At 40.6% G+C, this 16,618-nt stretch overlaps 1 protein-coding gene across 2 annotated transcripts in view; it reads right to left on the bottom strand.

The window, feature by feature from the left end:
* MYOM1 (myomesin 1) overlaps positions 1-16,618 on the bottom strand; it is a 72,307-nt gene that overhangs the window by 8,199 nt on the left and 47,490 nt on the right. For both annotated transcript variants that reach the window (XM_084282119.1, XM_084282118.1), the window contains 12 exons: positions 12,206-12,362; positions 11,045-11,151; positions 10,882-10,926; positions 7,339-7,475; positions 6,186-6,330; positions 5,505-5,564; positions 5,170-5,237; positions 4,108-4,221; positions 3,341-3,428; positions 2,557-2,595; positions 2,358-2,463; positions 582-745 (listed from right to left, as the gene is read on the bottom strand). In XM_084282119.1, the coding sequence (XP_084138245.1) occupies positions 582-745; positions 2,358-2,463; positions 2,557-2,595; positions 3,341-3,428; positions 4,108-4,221; positions 5,170-5,237; positions 5,505-5,564; positions 6,186-6,330; positions 7,339-7,475; positions 10,882-10,926; positions 11,045-11,151; positions 12,206-12,362 (1,230 nt within the window). The remainder of the gene's footprint in view (positions 1-581; positions 746-2,357; positions 2,464-2,556; positions 2,596-3,340; positions 3,429-4,107; positions 4,222-5,169; positions 5,238-5,504; positions 5,565-6,185; positions 6,331-7,338; positions 7,476-10,881; positions 10,927-11,044; positions 11,152-12,205; positions 12,363-16,618) is intronic.

The following is a 16,618-nucleotide window of genomic DNA, read 5'->3' as shown; positions in this document are numbered from 1 at the left end:
AGTCCTTACACAGGTCTTATAGGCCCAAAGCAAAGCTTTAGGGATGGGAAATGCTGGGGATGGAAAGCAGAAACTCAGAAGTTAGTTAATGTGCTTCGTAGGTTCTGAGAGCTCTCTCAGAGTAAGAGCTTCCATCAGTCAGTTGAATTAATTTTAGCTGTTCCCGTAACATTCCCTCATTGTGCTGATGAAAGGGACCAGTCTTGACATCTCTGAAGAATAAGGAGCCCTATTATATCCATCAAAGAAATACAGTAGGAAAGTAACAGAACAAACTTGTCCCTCACTTCCTTCTCTGAGTATTATTACTTGGAAGGGAAAGATACAGAAGGCATTCAGTGCAACAACTTGTGTCTAAAATTGTCAATCAATGCCAGCAACCCAAGGGTTTTGTAAGATAACCCAGAAACTGGGCTGACATCTCCATAGGAAACTCTAGGACAAACTGCAAGCTGACATTTGGAATGGGAAAAATTAACCTGATACCCAAATAGTATCAGATTGATCCTGCTAGAGATGCTTCTTCCCTACCAGAGCATCATACCCATGTGCAGGTGATATTAACAGCATGAATGGCCTACCTTGTCCAGAAAGATCCACTGTCTTTTTGTGTGCGGTTTTACCATCAAAGAGTTCCATGGTGTATTTGCCTTTGTCCTGAGGAGTTGGCTCATTGATCTGCAGCCAGATCTGCTCCCCGGTGACACCAGTCTTCACTCTGTCTGTAAACCTAATCTGGGTGTCACTGAAAAATACAAAGCAATGTCACCCCTTCATTTTTACTGGAATATAAACAGGATTTGTTCCTGTTGTGTCACTCAGAACACCTGCAGTTACTAAATGATTTCCAAGGTGCAATAGTATGCCATCATATTTTGAAGCTTTTGAAGCCAATTCATTGCTAAACTGGAGACCAAAGGGACAGACTTATCATGACAGTCTTCTTCTGTTCAATTTCCAGCTCCCCTCAAAGCTTGCAGACAGGTTATGAACCTGAGTCATAGAAATATTACACAGACTTAAGACCCAGATATCTGATGGTAATACCTCAAATGTTTCTGTGTTCTCTCTAGCACAAGTTTATTTCTGCTTGAGCAAAGCAAAACTACATAGGGCTGTACCTGAAGAAAAACACTTTTGTTACAAATGGTTTTTGCCTAGTTTGAAAGTTTTCTCATGTTCTGCTATGCCTTGGCTTTTACAGTTAAATGTATCTTGACACAAATACATCTCACATGAAAAATACCAATTTTCAGCTTCTTAGCTAAGCAGTTAATTGCTCTGGAAGAGGCAGAAGATATTTGTCAAATAAGCTGCTCATTTTCTTTTTATCTTTCAATTGATAGCTTTGAATATGCTAGAGGGTCAAAGAGCAATTTGATGTGCTTCAAGATGAAATTAGCTTCTAAAAATTAAATAGAGAAAAGAGAGAGACAAGCAAGAAGTATAGAAAAAGAGAGAAAATGAAGGGAGAGAAAAAATCCAGGGCAATTCGTATTCACATCTAGTTTTGTAATGCTCGGGTCTCCTGGTTTTACCAGATCAAAATGTATGACAAGAAAGAGGAAGACCTCAAACTGCTACCATATACACAGGAAGTGAAACAGCAAGAACATTAATAATAGATTTAAAATAAACTAAGTTGTTTACTTTTCTGAGTTTTTCAGTACAAGCTGTTTATGCTGAGTGAAAATTCAAAGCTGTCTCATGGACTTGCATACTCAACTCCCATTAATTTTATGGGGAGCTGGGTATTCAACTGCTTTGTAAGAGTCTCAGTTCTCCTGTCTGTCCTTGTTAGGCTCTGAGCGCTCACAGGAGGGCCTGTCTGGATTTTACTGCCTCAGGCACGTGTTGAATCAATCTTGTTTTGCCTCCAAAACATGAACCCATGCATGAAGAGGATGTGCCCGTTTGCCCCAGTTCCTGTGAATTATGGCTCCTAGACAAGTAGGCCTCCAGGCCAGGTATCTCTGAACCAGATGTGCAGGCCTCTAACTGAGCTTGTCAGTGCCATAGATCATACTCGTGTTGCCCCTCAAAACCAGTTCAGAGGAAGATGCAGATCCCATTCGGGAGGTGGGAAGCCCTCTGAAGCAGCACAGCCCTGACAGCAGCACATGGCATGGGACTGTCGGTCTCACATGAAAACAGCAGGAAGGCCCCGTGCCACCAAGACCTAACTCTCCTACTGGTTCCTCGTGGGTGAAGTTCACTGAAACTAACTCACATGAGAGAAAGACCCCTGAGAGATGATGACAAGACAGCTGTGCCTAGTCTGTCTCATATACCCAGGTTCTTTCTGAGTCTATAAAAAACAAACCACACTGATATTTGCAAAGCTTTTGCATACTTACTTGTGTACCCAGCCTACTCTCAGATCCTCTACATAATAGGTGACGAAGGAGTACAGTCTGATACCCTCAGCTGTGCTCTGGATTTTCAGGTCTGTTGCAGATAAAGCTGCAAGAAGACCACATGTTTTTATGCAGCCATGCAGGCATTCATTGAGTGTCACAGTGAGTCATTCATCTCAGAAGAGAATTAAAAGCTTACCAATCCTTCTGCATACTTCATTCATCAGATCTGCAAAAGCTGTGGAAACAAAATCCATAGACTAAACTCAGTGTCTGCATCTCAAGCACAGTCAATCATAGGCCAAGCACCGATTCTGAAATATTCTCCCCAGTAGGGTCCAACAAGAAATGAGACCTACCTTAAAAAGAGTATTAGAAAGCTAAGTAATGCCAAAATGTAACCTGTTATTCCACAGTTTCCAGACTTTAACCTTTATGAATACTGCTGCAGCTGAACTGTATTTTTTTTTTTTATTTTTTTTTTTTACCCTGTAAATGACCGTATTCAGTAGGACTGCTGACCCATCTGTGTACATTGCAATGGATATGATTTTTTCCCACTTGCTTGGAACTTTAACTATAACTGAAATTTTAAAAACGCAGTGGTCACAAGGAATGGAAAAGCCTCTAAATATAGTAATGACAAAACATTTTAAAAAGTGAGATCTTTTAAAAGTATCTAGCTCTGTAATTTCTTTCTATAATTGCAGACTTAAACTACTGGTGAGCCCCTGAGGAAATGTGTTATCATTTTGCTCAGCACTAGTCATCACATTCTCGCAAAATTATACAAGATCCTCATGCAGTGAGGCATATTCAAATGCTACTTGTGCTAAACAATCTCTGCTTTTCTAATGAGATGATCTTATATACAGGAGGAACGAAACCACAGGAAGGAGACTTATGCAGTTATCTTTATTGCCTCGATCTTGCTTGCAGGCTGTCGGCTGCATGGCTTAGAGCATGCAGAAAGGGGCTCTGACCTGTGTCCGTAAGCTTGAGCTCACTGGTGTCCTTTCCTCTGTCATCCTTCAGTATGACTTCGTAAGTGCCAGTGTCTTTCTTAGAAAACTGTAAAAACAGTATTCAGAGCAGTTATGGTAGAAAAATCCAGATTTTGTGGCCTGGCCCGGCCTCATCTCATCCCATCCCAATCCCTGTCCTACAGGAGGTGCCCAATGCCCAGGGCTGGGGTTACCCTGGTGCCCCCTGTGCCCAGCTCCTGGCTGGGGTGGTGGGTCAGGACCTGGCTGGGAGGTCCTACCCTGACAGCCCCATCATGGCCCCCATCCACCACAGGGCTTCTGCCCTTTTTCAGCCAGAGGAATGGAAAGCAAAGAGATTTAGTGGTTAATGCAGGTCACACCCTCTGTCTGCAGCAGAGCTGGGCAGGGACCACAAATCTCAAGTGTGTCTCTTGGGTGACTTTGAGAGGGCGGTCCTCTGGAAGCCCAAGTGACAAGCACTTCCTAAGTGCAAGTCACAACAGAGATGTGGTCTCATTCGGTTGTTAACTGACATGCAAAGGAAGCGACATGCTTATTATCTCTGCTGTCATTATTTCCTGAAAATCTGAGTGAGCAGTTATAGATAGAAATTTATTTTAGCTAAAATATAGACGCCTCATGAGTTTTTCCGTTTTTAAAACCCACTTCCTATTTTGATTGTTCTGTTGAAATATCAGATCATATCTTTCACTTGAATTCATAACACTGACTTCAGATTAGGGTTAGCAAAGACAGTCACTCACCTCCGATATCAGCAGAGTGCACACACCATCTTTAAAGTCATGTTCTTCGTCTACCATTATCTCCCTGTCATCTTTGTACCATACAATGTGTGTTTCCTTCTTAATATTAGCCACCTAAAATGGATGAAAACCACATTGCAATTATTCTCACATTGCAATTATAAACATGCCCAAAATCAGACAGTCCCCGAGTTCACAAGGATTCGTCATTCCTATTAAGGTCTGTTTTCCTGAATGGGTGGATGGATGGATGGATGGATGGATGGATGGATGGATGGACGGACGGACGGACAGACGGATGGCAGACCTGAAGAAAAATATTTAAGCTATTTTCCAAAGTGTTTTGTGTGAAAAAAAAAAAAAAACCGCAAGAGCACAGGATGATTTGTTTTACCTCTGCTTGTGATAAGGGGGGGACACAGAGGACTGAACGGCAGCCCTAGCTCACTGCAGAGACGTGACCAGAGAGCTGTCAGGGGATAACAAATTTACGGTCCAGAGGCAGGTGCTCTTTATCCCTTCAGAACAAATGTTACCTTCCTCCTACCCTGCTCCTGTGCCAGTCTCTATCTTAAATGCCTGAACTGGGAAGCTGTACGGGCACATCTAACAAGTCCCTGAATACCAGTGGTGATACACAAGAAGTGTGTTATAAAGAGTTCCCTTCTTGAATGATTTTTTTTAGATGGCCTCTCTTTCTATTTCCAGCACAGTAACCGACACATTGCTGTTTGTTCAGATACAGTATTTCTGTAAAGAAAGCAGAGTTTATTAATCATACTGCAGGAGGACAATCTATTTGTTTTTCACCACCATCTTCTTCATCAGTTTTTGAGCTGCTTTTTGCTGGACAGGAAGGAGTTTTGCCCAAGTCTCTGACTATCTACAATCACTCCAGCATGATTAGCCCATGTGTTTTCAGTCTCTTCCACTACTCAATATGCAGTTGGGAATACAAAACCAAAGACTTGTCTTTAGTCCTTTTCCTCCCTCAGCATCTAAGCAGCAGTAGGACAAAGTGCTTCTCTGAACATTGCACTTAGTCTTTTCCTTGTCCCTTACCTTACATTTCAACATCACGTTACAGTCATCGGTAACTTCCCATCCCAGCTTATCCACAAAATGAGGACCTGTTTGAAATTACAGATATTTTATTTAAAAAATTACATCAGTGGTATGAAAGATACAAAAACAAAGGCTAATGTGTTTTTCTTGACAAGAATACTGTTATATTTTAAAGTGTTTTTTTTTTTTTTTCCCATTTCTCCTTCAAAAGGCAAGCAACTACACAACAGAATAAAACCATGTATTTTAACTTAGCATATATTAATATAAACAAATTCTCATACTTAACAAACTAACACATATGTGATTCTTATGAATGTTCTTATTATCACCTTGTTTTCTGTGCCACTCTTTCCTCTGGAATTCTGCTTCATCCTGCAGCTTCTTGAATACTAGAAATTAAAACCAGCAACATATATGAGGTTAAACAACATGTGTTATTTGTGCAGTACTGTAACAGGCAGATCTCTGTCTCTTGGAGGCCAATAAGAACCCTGTGATATGGTCAAATTTTCTCTCAGCAACTTAATATTGAACGTTTCCAAGGGCCAGAAGCTGATTACAGCTAACCCAACTTCCCAAGCTGCTTGCAGCCATCAGGGGTTTAACGCATCACTCTGAAGAAGTGTAATCCCCTGTCATGCAACCGCTTTCCACTCCTAGGAGGAAGACAAACAGGAGTAGCAGCAGAACTGGCAAGCAGTGGCAATGCAAAGAGGTACAGATGTGTATTCGTGGCTGAATAGACATTTTACAAGGGAAATTTTCATAGAAAATCCATAGAAAAGCAAGCCATGATAGCCTGCAATATTTTACATTTCTAAAACCTTTCCCTTTCCTCTGGGCACTTAAAAATTATCAGTTCACACACATGGTCTGTTTTATCTGAGGCAGGGAAGTGCTGTGACATGAACATTTATTAGAACTACATTGGGAAAACAGTGGGAAGTGAAAATGACAACCAACCCTGATGTAATTTTTTCCAGCCTTCTGCATAGTATAGATTAGCTTACCATCACCAATGAGCACCAGACTGGATTGATTGGTTGCTTTTCCATCCTGCAGCTGGAAAGTGTAAGTCCCTTCATCCTTGTCCTCAAGTTTATCCATAATCATTTCAACAAGGCCAGTCTTCTGGTCCACCTTCATTTTATATTTCTTCAGGAATGGAAAGTAAAGCAACAAGTAACAGATATCAGAATCAGAGAGTATTTGGCAAACATTGCTTCATATCTTTAGGTGAGATTCTGTTTTCTTCAGTCAAATTCCCACTATTTCTAGCTCCAGCTCTATACATGTAACCAAATAAATAAGAAATCTGATAAGGACGGAAGCATGTGAACATCCTGTTCAATGGTGTGTGTTGTGTTCTTTTTTATTACTGAGGTTTAGATTTGCATCTCTTCAGAACACTATCATCTCTGAGACAATATTTATATAAATTTTTGTGTAGAATGAATCATCATAGAATATCCCGAGTTGGAAGGGACCAACAAGGATCATCAAGTCCAACTCCTGGGTCCCCAAAGGACCACCCAAAAATCAGACCACACTTACGAGAGCATTGTCCAAACCCCCTTGAACTGGCAGTCTCAGTGCCATGACCACTTCCCTGGGGAGTCTAGAAAAGCTCTATCCCTGCCTTCTAACTGCTATCAGTATTGCAACAAAAGCATGATACATCCTGTCTTCATAAGTAACAAGCTCTGCTACTGGAAACAACCACTTGGGAATTTTCCCTTGGTGTCCTAAATTCCTCCAAACAGAAAAGTGATGTGTGAAGTGACCACAGGGGCTGTAGATAAGCCACAGATAAAAGACATAGGATGAATCTGGGTGACTGCAGTGACTCCATGAAGACCACAGGAGTTACTTACCTGTCACTACCTCACTGCAGGAACTCTTATGGTCTTCATTAGTTAACAGACCACATGGTACTCACAAAGGTGGCAGGAAGTCATTTAATTCCACTTTATAAACTGCATCCAGTAGAATTCAGCTGGAGCTGAAAACTATGGACAAAATCTTCCTAGTGATGTTTTTGATGACGTATGTTATTTCTGACAAAAATTCACTAGCATGGAACACTAGCTAGAAGCATATTGGATACACTAATACTCATTTGTTATAAACATGCAAACATCTGTAAGCAATGAAAAGCCTTACCTCTCCATTAAAAATCTCCTTATCATTAAATACAAAGTTGGCCTTTGCATTGCCAGACAGTTTTTCAGCTTGCAACCAGAACCTCACTTCTCCTTTTTCCAAAATTTCCACTGCCAGCTCAGAGACAAGTGGAACAGCTACAAAGAAGATAGACAAGAATGAAGTATATACATTGCCTGTGCCCCAACAACTATTTTCTTCTGTAAAAGCCACGTCTTTCTTTCAGCTAATGTATGCAAGGTGACTAGCTTGTGACAGCTCTTCATATAGTTGGAATACCTCTCCACCCACATGTAAACAGGGTGACAGGTGAGATTGAATCATTTGATCTTTCTATCACTAGGTCTGAACAGAGCAGAAATTATGATTTGAGTTGTGCTGGGGCTCCTCCATTGTAATACAAGGCTAAAGGTAAACTGCAAGCATCTCTGCAGCATGATGTGAGCCTGTATAGGGCAGACACATCTTTAATGAGTCGCTTAGCAATGTTATTGTAAGGCAGGGAATTGACTCAGTGGAAAAAAACAACAACAACAAACAAATACGAAGGCAGATCAGAAAGTCAGCTGGTGGATTGCAGGTTGGGAGACTTTTATAAGTACTTTGATCTTTGCTGAGTGGAAACTTTATCTCCAGAATACACAAAGTATCACAACATACCCCAAATAAATCTCCCCAGTACCTTTTGTTTACGTATGAATAATGGAAATCCCCACATATAGAACAATTCCTTGTGTAAGCAGGAAAAAAAAATCCTGTAAAGAGTACTCTACTGTTGCTAACTTTTTTTGTTTTGTTTTGTTTTTAACTTTTCCTTGTTCTTGTTAGTAAAAGTCCTCAGTGTGCCTTCACTTTAACTTCTTGTTAAGAGATTTTAATCAGCAATGTTAAATACAGGCATTTAAACTCTGATATTTGGGCACATTGCTCTTTTTTTTTTTTTTTTTTTTTTTTCATTACCATCATTTTAGCTGTCTTAGTGGGTGCTCAAGTTTCCAAAGCCTTATACTCCTAGGAGCACGTATGCTGTATATGAACTCTGCCCCAACCTCCACTTTCACAGCAATGTAAAGTCTGCATTGCAAGGGTGTAACTGAGGAGAGCATGCAAACACATTGCAAAATACTTGATTATGTGGTGTGGTGATGGGTGTCAACCTACACCTTCTCCCAGACAAATCACAGGACAGGGTTGTTTATTTAACTTCATGTGTGAAAAGCCTAGCTGCAGCAGGAGAGGACTGGGGCTGGGGTAGTTTTCTGGCATCTCTCATCTTCCTGTTTTCACCACCCTAAACAACAGGGTGCCTTCTGGAGCAGGACTGCCATTCCACCCTGCTGTCAATCCCAGGTAGTGGCCATGTGTGAGGAAGCCTCCTTGTGTCTTCCTTTCATAAGGGTACCTCTTCTGTGCACCTATACTTTTCCACACTTATGTACATTTTGGTGGTACAGAACATATCTTTGGTGAAAATAAAGCTTCTGGGAGGTGAGGCAACAGTCCCAGGGGAAAAAAAAATAAAAAGAATTATGAAAAAGACATGGACATAACATGGAAGAGAAAAAAAAAAATGGTTAAAAAGGAGTTCTGGAGGGAAAGAGGTACCAAAAGGGACCGGGTTATGAGCGTGCCCCAGCAGTGGAAATGGTACTTGTGAAGCTTCCTTCCCTCCTGCATTGCTTGTGAGAAACAAAAGGAATCTCAGATGCTGCATGGTTTCTCAGAACAAAGCGCCTGAAATGCTACAGGAGTCTCAGAAGCAACAGGATGAGGATGAGAATAGATATCAGCCCGCACTGCTTTTGTTTCACTGTCAGCTCCATGGCAATGTTAAACTCCCAGTTGATTTGCATGTAATTAACTATTAATATCTTAGTCTAAAATGGGAGAGAGGAAAATATCTCAGAAACTGTTCAAGAAGGGGCTGAAAGGATGTAAAAGGTTTGTATTTTGGGAAAAAGGCCATTCACTCCACAGTCCAAATGAATCAGAGAGATCCATGTAAGAGTATTCCACAAGCAAAAGACTTATTTAAAAAAAAAAATCCATTTTACTAAACACCAACTGATGACTTCAGGGATTTTCCAGTCATCATGCTTACAAGGTTTTAGATCTTATTTGTATAGCATCACAAATTACCATGTGCAACTAGACTGAAGTGAGATAATCTGTGTGGGTTTTTTTTTGTTTGTTTGTTTGTTTGTTTGTTTGTTTTTTTGTGGAGTCCACAGGGCCTAGGATGGCCAAAGCAAGAAAAGCAGTTTTCTCCTTGAAACATTACAATAAATTCTGCAGTGATCTCTTTTTTTTTTTTTTTTTGGTCTGTTTTTCCATGAAGTTCATACACAGCTTGGAGCATACTGAAACACAAAAACATGTTAAAAACGCAAACCCTCAGTCTGTGTGTCCTGAGCTGAGAAACTTATTTTGTGACATTAGTTATTAACACAGAGTGTGGAAGAGCACTCAGTGAAGAAGGGTTGGGGCGAGTGGCAGCAATAAGGGGTTGTGATGACTAACGCTCGCTGTGAAGACCTGATTAAGAGGAAATGTCTGGGAGGAGCAGGAGTAAAGAAGGGGGTGCTTGGGCTGTCATTAGGCTGTCAGAAGTTGGTACAATATGTTGGGAAGAGCAGAGCTGATACGGAAAAGGCAGAGAGGGAAATGAGAAAGAGAGATGATGTGGGCAGAAAGACAGGCAATGTCTGCAGCCAAGCTTTGACTGGCCTGGGAGGCACAACATGGGCTGAGCTGGCAGAGGTGCCAGCAGCACACGCACAAAGCTGAAGGTATTAAACCCAGGCAAGAACAGTAGAGCCTGGAACAGAGCACAAGAGATGGTAGTGGCAGGAGATAAGACAAGGCTTAGATCTCATCACATTGTGTGCAATAGGATTCTTTCTACAATTCAATTTATTATTTTCTTCAAGTATTCAAGTCACATTCCACTGAAAATAACAGGGTTGTACTACTGCCAGGATATCATAAAGGTATAAGAGTTCTGTGGACTTGAAAAAAATATCCTTCCAAGCAAAAAGAAAGGTGCTCTTGTTATCAAGTATTACAAAAAAAGAGGGAGGGAATGAATTTCAGCTGAAAAATTCTGTGTGTATATATATATAAAATTACAGCTGAATTTACTACAGTTGCATGTTCTCTTAGCCTTACTTTTAACTTCTGTTAACTTCAGCTGGGGTAAAGTTAGAGGGGCAGAGAATTTTCAAATCAGCTTAGGCATTATGAGTAAGTAAAGAAAGCTTCCTGGCAGAAGAAGTAAAGCCATTGGGATACTTATTTTCAATCTAATATAGAGACTTAGTATATGCTTAGACCACCAGCCTGCAAAAGAAGAGGAAGAACAAAAGCAATACACAAACATACTGGGGAAAAAAAAAAAAAAAAAAAATCTTAGATTTTCAGTTCAAAACCACTTTCACTTGAAATTCATGTAGCAGTTTCAAAATCTGATGCTGGCAGGAGCTTTGTGATACATACCCGTGTGCATGCAAATCTCTCCCCTACAGACATGCTTGATTCACTTACTTGGGAATTTGTGTTCATGGCTCAGAGCAAGCAGCCGTTTCATTTCTGCAAAAGACATGAAACAAGATAGGCGTGCATACCTTATGGATATGAGAGACACAGCAGCAGGAAAAAACAGAAGTGAAAGCAAAACAGGCATGCATAATAGACATTGTGTATCTACCTTCTTCATCAATTGTGTAGCTTGATGAAACTCCATCAGTGTCTGTAACAATACAAGAGTAAATTCCCAAGTCATCTTCTCCAAGATCCTTAAAGGTTGCTTTGGACCTTTAGAAAAAAAATGAAACATTTTGATTAAAAGGTGAGATCAGTCTGAACCAAGCTCCTTCTTATAACACCAGATAAAAATAATTCTTTTTTTAGCTTTTGCTCTGACTAAAAGGCAAAGACAGGTGTCCTGACCAATATTAACCAGGGTGAGCCCTATCACATGTGGTACAAGTGGAGATGGCACAGCCAGTACAACGGGACTAAGAGGATTCAGTTACTAAAGCAAAGAATGAAGGGAGATCCAGGAGTATCCATGAGACCATAAGAGTAAAAGTTGACCAATTGCCTCTGCTGCACAACCTCTGTACAACTTGCACAACCTCTCCAGGAAGCTGCATAAGCTCTCAGGTAGTGCCAACAGTACTGGAGCTAGCCAAAGCTAGCTCACACATGCTTAAATGCATTTGTCAGGTCTTCAGTGACCGTGGAAGGATACTGTAAGTGCAGGTTGATTCAGTTTTCATATGCAATACCAAGAGTGGTATGAGCCACCCTTTCTTCCTATATGGTTTCTATAGCTGTAAGAGCACATAGCTTCATAGGCTCCACCTGTGCATTTGTTATTTTTTCCTTTCTGAAAAACGCCTGAAGAAACATATTAGGCTCCTGGAGCATTGCGGAAGTTAACAGATCAGGCTATGGTGACATGATCAAAACAGAGGTCTTCTCAGAAGATTGTGACAGTGTTACATGGTAAAAGCATTTTGCAAGCAGACAATTTTAGCTTTTGGACTTTTACAGTGACAGCAACAGGAATAATAATCACCTGTCCTGATTGGCAGGTTATAAGAGGACAGAGCACCAATTTTCTCACCCTATGCCTGAATGTAACTTAATTGCTTAATCAGGAGGCCTGACTCATCCTGTGCAAACTACAATTTCCCAATGGTCTGCACAGGGACTTGTTGGAGAACAAAATACTCATCCAGAGCCTTTTGGTAACAAAGGCAGATACAATTCTTACTGAGATCATACATCCAGAAAGATCAATTTCTGTGACCAGCCTAGGTTTATCAAACATGGGATGGCTGTTACTACTGAGGGCTCTTACTTTCCGCCTTTGGTATCGATGGCCAGTCGAGAGTCGTCCTCAATTGGCTCATAATTCTTGGACCAAACAAACTTAGAGTTTGGAGACATCTGATCGCATTCAAAGTTCAAGGAAATTACTCCATTGTCATCCACATCGACCACCACTTCCTTAGTTCCTGAAAGATCAGAACAAGACAATCCCACTTTCTTAGAGATACCAGCAAACAAATGTATATAGGTATGATTCATAGTGTGGATTAAGAAGATCCTTGCCATTTTCTCAAGTGGCACATAAATCACTGAAAACATTGGCATCCTCAGTCCTTGATTCATGATTAGAATTGTCATTCTAGGCCGTAAAATTAAGGAACAGATTAAAGAGCATCATAAATCAATAGATTTATTTGAACATGCCTAAGCACACAAGAGATTTATGATATTTGCTCTGGAAAAACCTAAGGGGGTGGGGGGAGAAGAGGGGGAGGAAGCAAGTCTCTAAATCCACTAAATGCTTGAAATATTAAATAGCAATATTTTTCCAGCTAAGGGGTAGTCAGCGCTTTCATTATGTAGTATGAATTTCTCATTCCCTAGTCAAATAAGAGCTCTGAAGGGAATACTGGGTACAAATGCAGATGTTTCAAAAGGTGTAGGAGGCAAAAGAGGAAACAACCGAGCCGCCCAAGCAGTGCTCATTTGTGCAACCGAGGCACATTTTCAGGGACTCTGGGTTCACTCCAGGAGGTTGGTTTAATTGCTATGCTTGGCATCTGGCCCTGCCACCGTCTGCAGCATTAATTCTGGACCCACAAAGGGAGTGAATATTTGCAATTAGCGGCTAAGTCGCCCACCCTGTTTTGCCAGTACCTCCTTGAGCTGAATAAGGTGACCCAGTTTGTCCTTACAGGGCCCTGAGAGTGAGGCCCAGGTCAGGAACCTGAATGTACCTCCTGCCTGCTCCCTTGCACACTGGTGAAGCCGAGGGAATTTCATCTGGGCATCTCGTCATCTGTGGCGTTAAATTTCATTTCAACAGCTTGTCTGAGAATACCACAGAGAACTGAGATGTGCTGGAGGACATCCAGCTTCCTCCTCTGAACAGCTCCAAGCTTGGTCTTACATCTGAATGGGGCACTCGTGGTGTATTACTCAGTCTAAGGCAATTTCAGGCTGCCCAGAATGCTAATGACATGCTTTCTCCACAACATATTGTATCTTTAAGACAAGAGCCCTATTCCTGACATTGAAATTAAGAGCTTTGTTTTCATCATAATTCTTAATGAGCCTCAAGTATGCAAGGAGATTTCTGTGTTTCGTCACCCTAGTATTATATGTGTCCTGTTCCAGCACTGTGAGTAGCTCTTGTAATGACAATAGGTGTACGTGCAGCCTTCTTATTCTTTATAATTTGCCATAACTGTTTAATGAAAGATTAGATTAATATTCCTGTTTTGGTCCTATTATTTACTAGCCCTCACAGGAATGAAGCACAATGAGTACCAACAGGTGATTTGGTCTACAAGTATTTTTCTAGGCAGATGCACATTTTTCAAGAATGTTATAATGTAATTTATTATATGCAAATTCATCACTTTATATTTCATTAGTATTTAGTTTCCTGTAGATCATTAGCACATGAATCTTTGGGTGGCAGCTTATGCAATGTGCAAAGAATCACAGCCAGAAGTTCCCTACGGGGACAACATCTGTTATATTTGTTTTAAAGCACTGACATTATGATAACAATGCATAGCATGTATCTCCAGAAGTGATGATGGTTTTTACTTCTAATATTTATGTGGAAGTAAGACAAAAAAAAAATTTTTAAATTACTGAGCAGTGGGCTCCACCTGTCCTACAATGTGAAACTGAAGAGGCTGCCATAACAGTAGCAGTCTAATTTGCCTTCTCTAGATAGCTTGGTGGTTTCTACAGGGCACCCAAAGTCACTCATAAAGTTATCATAAGAAATAAAATACTTAGATGTCAGAACAAATACTGATTATCTCCAGGGTTTCACCGCACTGAAAGAAAAGAGATAACATTAAGATAAAGCAGACAGCTTCAAAACTTTAGAGTTACTGGCATCATCTTGTCTACAAAAAAAAATTTAAAAAATTGAATGGGATATTTTTTCATTAATTTCTGAGATGCGGCCTTAAAACTTCCAAAACACACTGCCCAAAGCCTCTCTTCTCAAGATGGGCGTTGGCTATTGGGTAGCTGAAGGGATTTTGATGGATAAATGGGTGTGTGATTAAAGTGAAACAGTTGATGCAGGCTGTGGCAGCCATAGGGTTAAATTTTGAGGTCTGCTGTGGCTTCAGTCATAGCAGCACCTTAGGTAGTGTAAGAAAAGCAGATAATTTATTTTACACCATCTTAGTGTGTTCCTGATTCTGTTGTGAGAGTGGCCTCACGAGGTGAGCCTCGCAGGTGTAACTGAGAGCAGGTTGCTCTGGCAGAACAACCCTCAAGTGCATGGTCTTATAGCCAAGGATTCACAGAAATGTACAGGAGCCCTCCTGTAAAAAGGCTCCTTTCACAAAATCCCTCAGTGAAGCTCTTCAGGTGAGGGTGAAGGTCAGACCCCATAGTCTGACCCCCAGGGCAGATAATATTCCTGTGCCAAGCCCTCCTGAAGCGCCTGATGCAGGATCAGAAGCTAACTTCATTTTGCACCAAAGTGCACAAGGACTAAGGCAAACCTGGGAAGTAATAGGGAAGAGCTGCAGTCTGCTCTTGGACTTCCTCTGCCTCCTGTGAGATCCATACACACCAAAGTGATTTTGCCTGAAGGCAAAGTTACAGCTCAAAACTAGCCTGGATTTTTATTTATTTATTTATTTTAATGTGTATGGGCTTTTCATTTAGTTTTAAGAGATAACTGTAAAAGTTGAATATGGTTTTCAAACAGAAGGTGGATGCAAACTATTACACCATTATATTAACATATGTTGCTGGATAAAGAAAACTGCTACCACTCATACTAAAACAAATATTTTCATTCAGGATGCTATTTACTTACATTCTTTGGTTGGACAGCTCAGTCTCCTGGTGATTTTAGACATTTGCCAAAAGCAACATTCCAGCCACATTCCAGCAGGAATTGTCTACAGAGACCTTACAATATTTTGTCTCCATCTAAGATGTTAATAAAAGCAGCATTCATTGGGCAACACCAAATGATTTGTGGCAGTTTTTTAAAATGGTGTCATTGTTCTTGAGATTTGTGAGGTTTGAGTGAGAAAGCTGAAAGCCTACCCAAGTGACTGCTTTCCAAAATATTTTTTTAATAAGCCTTTTGTTCCTTCTTAACACTTTTAAGAAGCTTAGTTTGATGAATACTGTATCCGCAGACCTCAGCTCAAAATATGGGTCAACCAGATTTGTATAAGTAAATGTATAAAAAATGTCAAAATTGCTGTGCTTTTTTATTATTATCATTATTTTATTTTTATTTTTATTTTTTTCATGATTATCATCTTTGCAAGAGTTTACATTCTTGTATTTTTGGAATTCTAATGGCATGACCAATCCTTTTCCTAGTACACTTGAAGGTTATTATCATAACAAGTTTTTATCAAAAATCTGACAGATATTAACCTTGAAGGAAAATGTATTAATAAAACCAAAATTTTAATACTAATATTGGCTTGATTTTTGTTTTAAGAGTGGTTGTTGTTGCAGTATTAAGCTGTTTTCAAGAACAAGCTCCTTAGCCTTGCCTTGCTCCACTTGCAGGTGATGGAAATAAGCCTAATGCTTCAGTGGTCTGTAGATCTAAAATTAGGGTTACTGTTTTTTTGAAAGAGAAAAGAAGATGCAACGGCTGTGAGAGATGAAGTCAAGGGATGTATGGCAGATGAACAGAGGGACTAACAATCCTGCATGTCCTGTTATTTCAGATATTGCTGTCAATATGGTAAGTGTTACCCTGTGGTGCCCTCTTTCATCTCATCTGCTACAGCAGAGCACCACAGAGTTACCAGACTCCCGATTTTGCCGTTATTCCTCCCAAATATCTCACGGCCTCTACTTCCCAAGCCTCCAGTCCTTAGGGCTCCCAGCTCCATAATCCTCCCGCTTCAATCTGTGACCATTTTAAGGCTGCTGATCTTCTCATCAGAGAGCAATCCACATCTCCACTACAACCACACCTGCCTCCTAGTCTAGCCCAAACCTATTCTCAGCAAAGTGTTCTTAGTCCTTTCACAGCTCATGCCTTGCTCTTGTGCCCCAAGTTTTGCCCACATGGTGTATCCTCTTTAGTCTCCATACCACAATCTTGCCCCCTCTCAACCTGCCATCCACTACTTCCAGCCCCTTCTTCCCATCCCAGCTTCACTAAGTCTCTCCAGTCTCCCCATTCCAAGTTTTCCAGTTCTTTTATACCCCCAGATTCAAACCTCCTTTTTCAGGCTTTCTTGAC

The sequence above is a fragment of the Netta rufina genome, assembly GCF_964035555.1.
Source record: "Netta rufina genome assembly, chromosome: 2".
Classification (NCBI taxonomy): Eukaryota; Metazoa; Chordata; class Aves; order Anseriformes; family Anatidae; genus Netta; species Netta rufina.
This window is presented reverse-complemented; position numbering and strand designations above follow the sequence as displayed.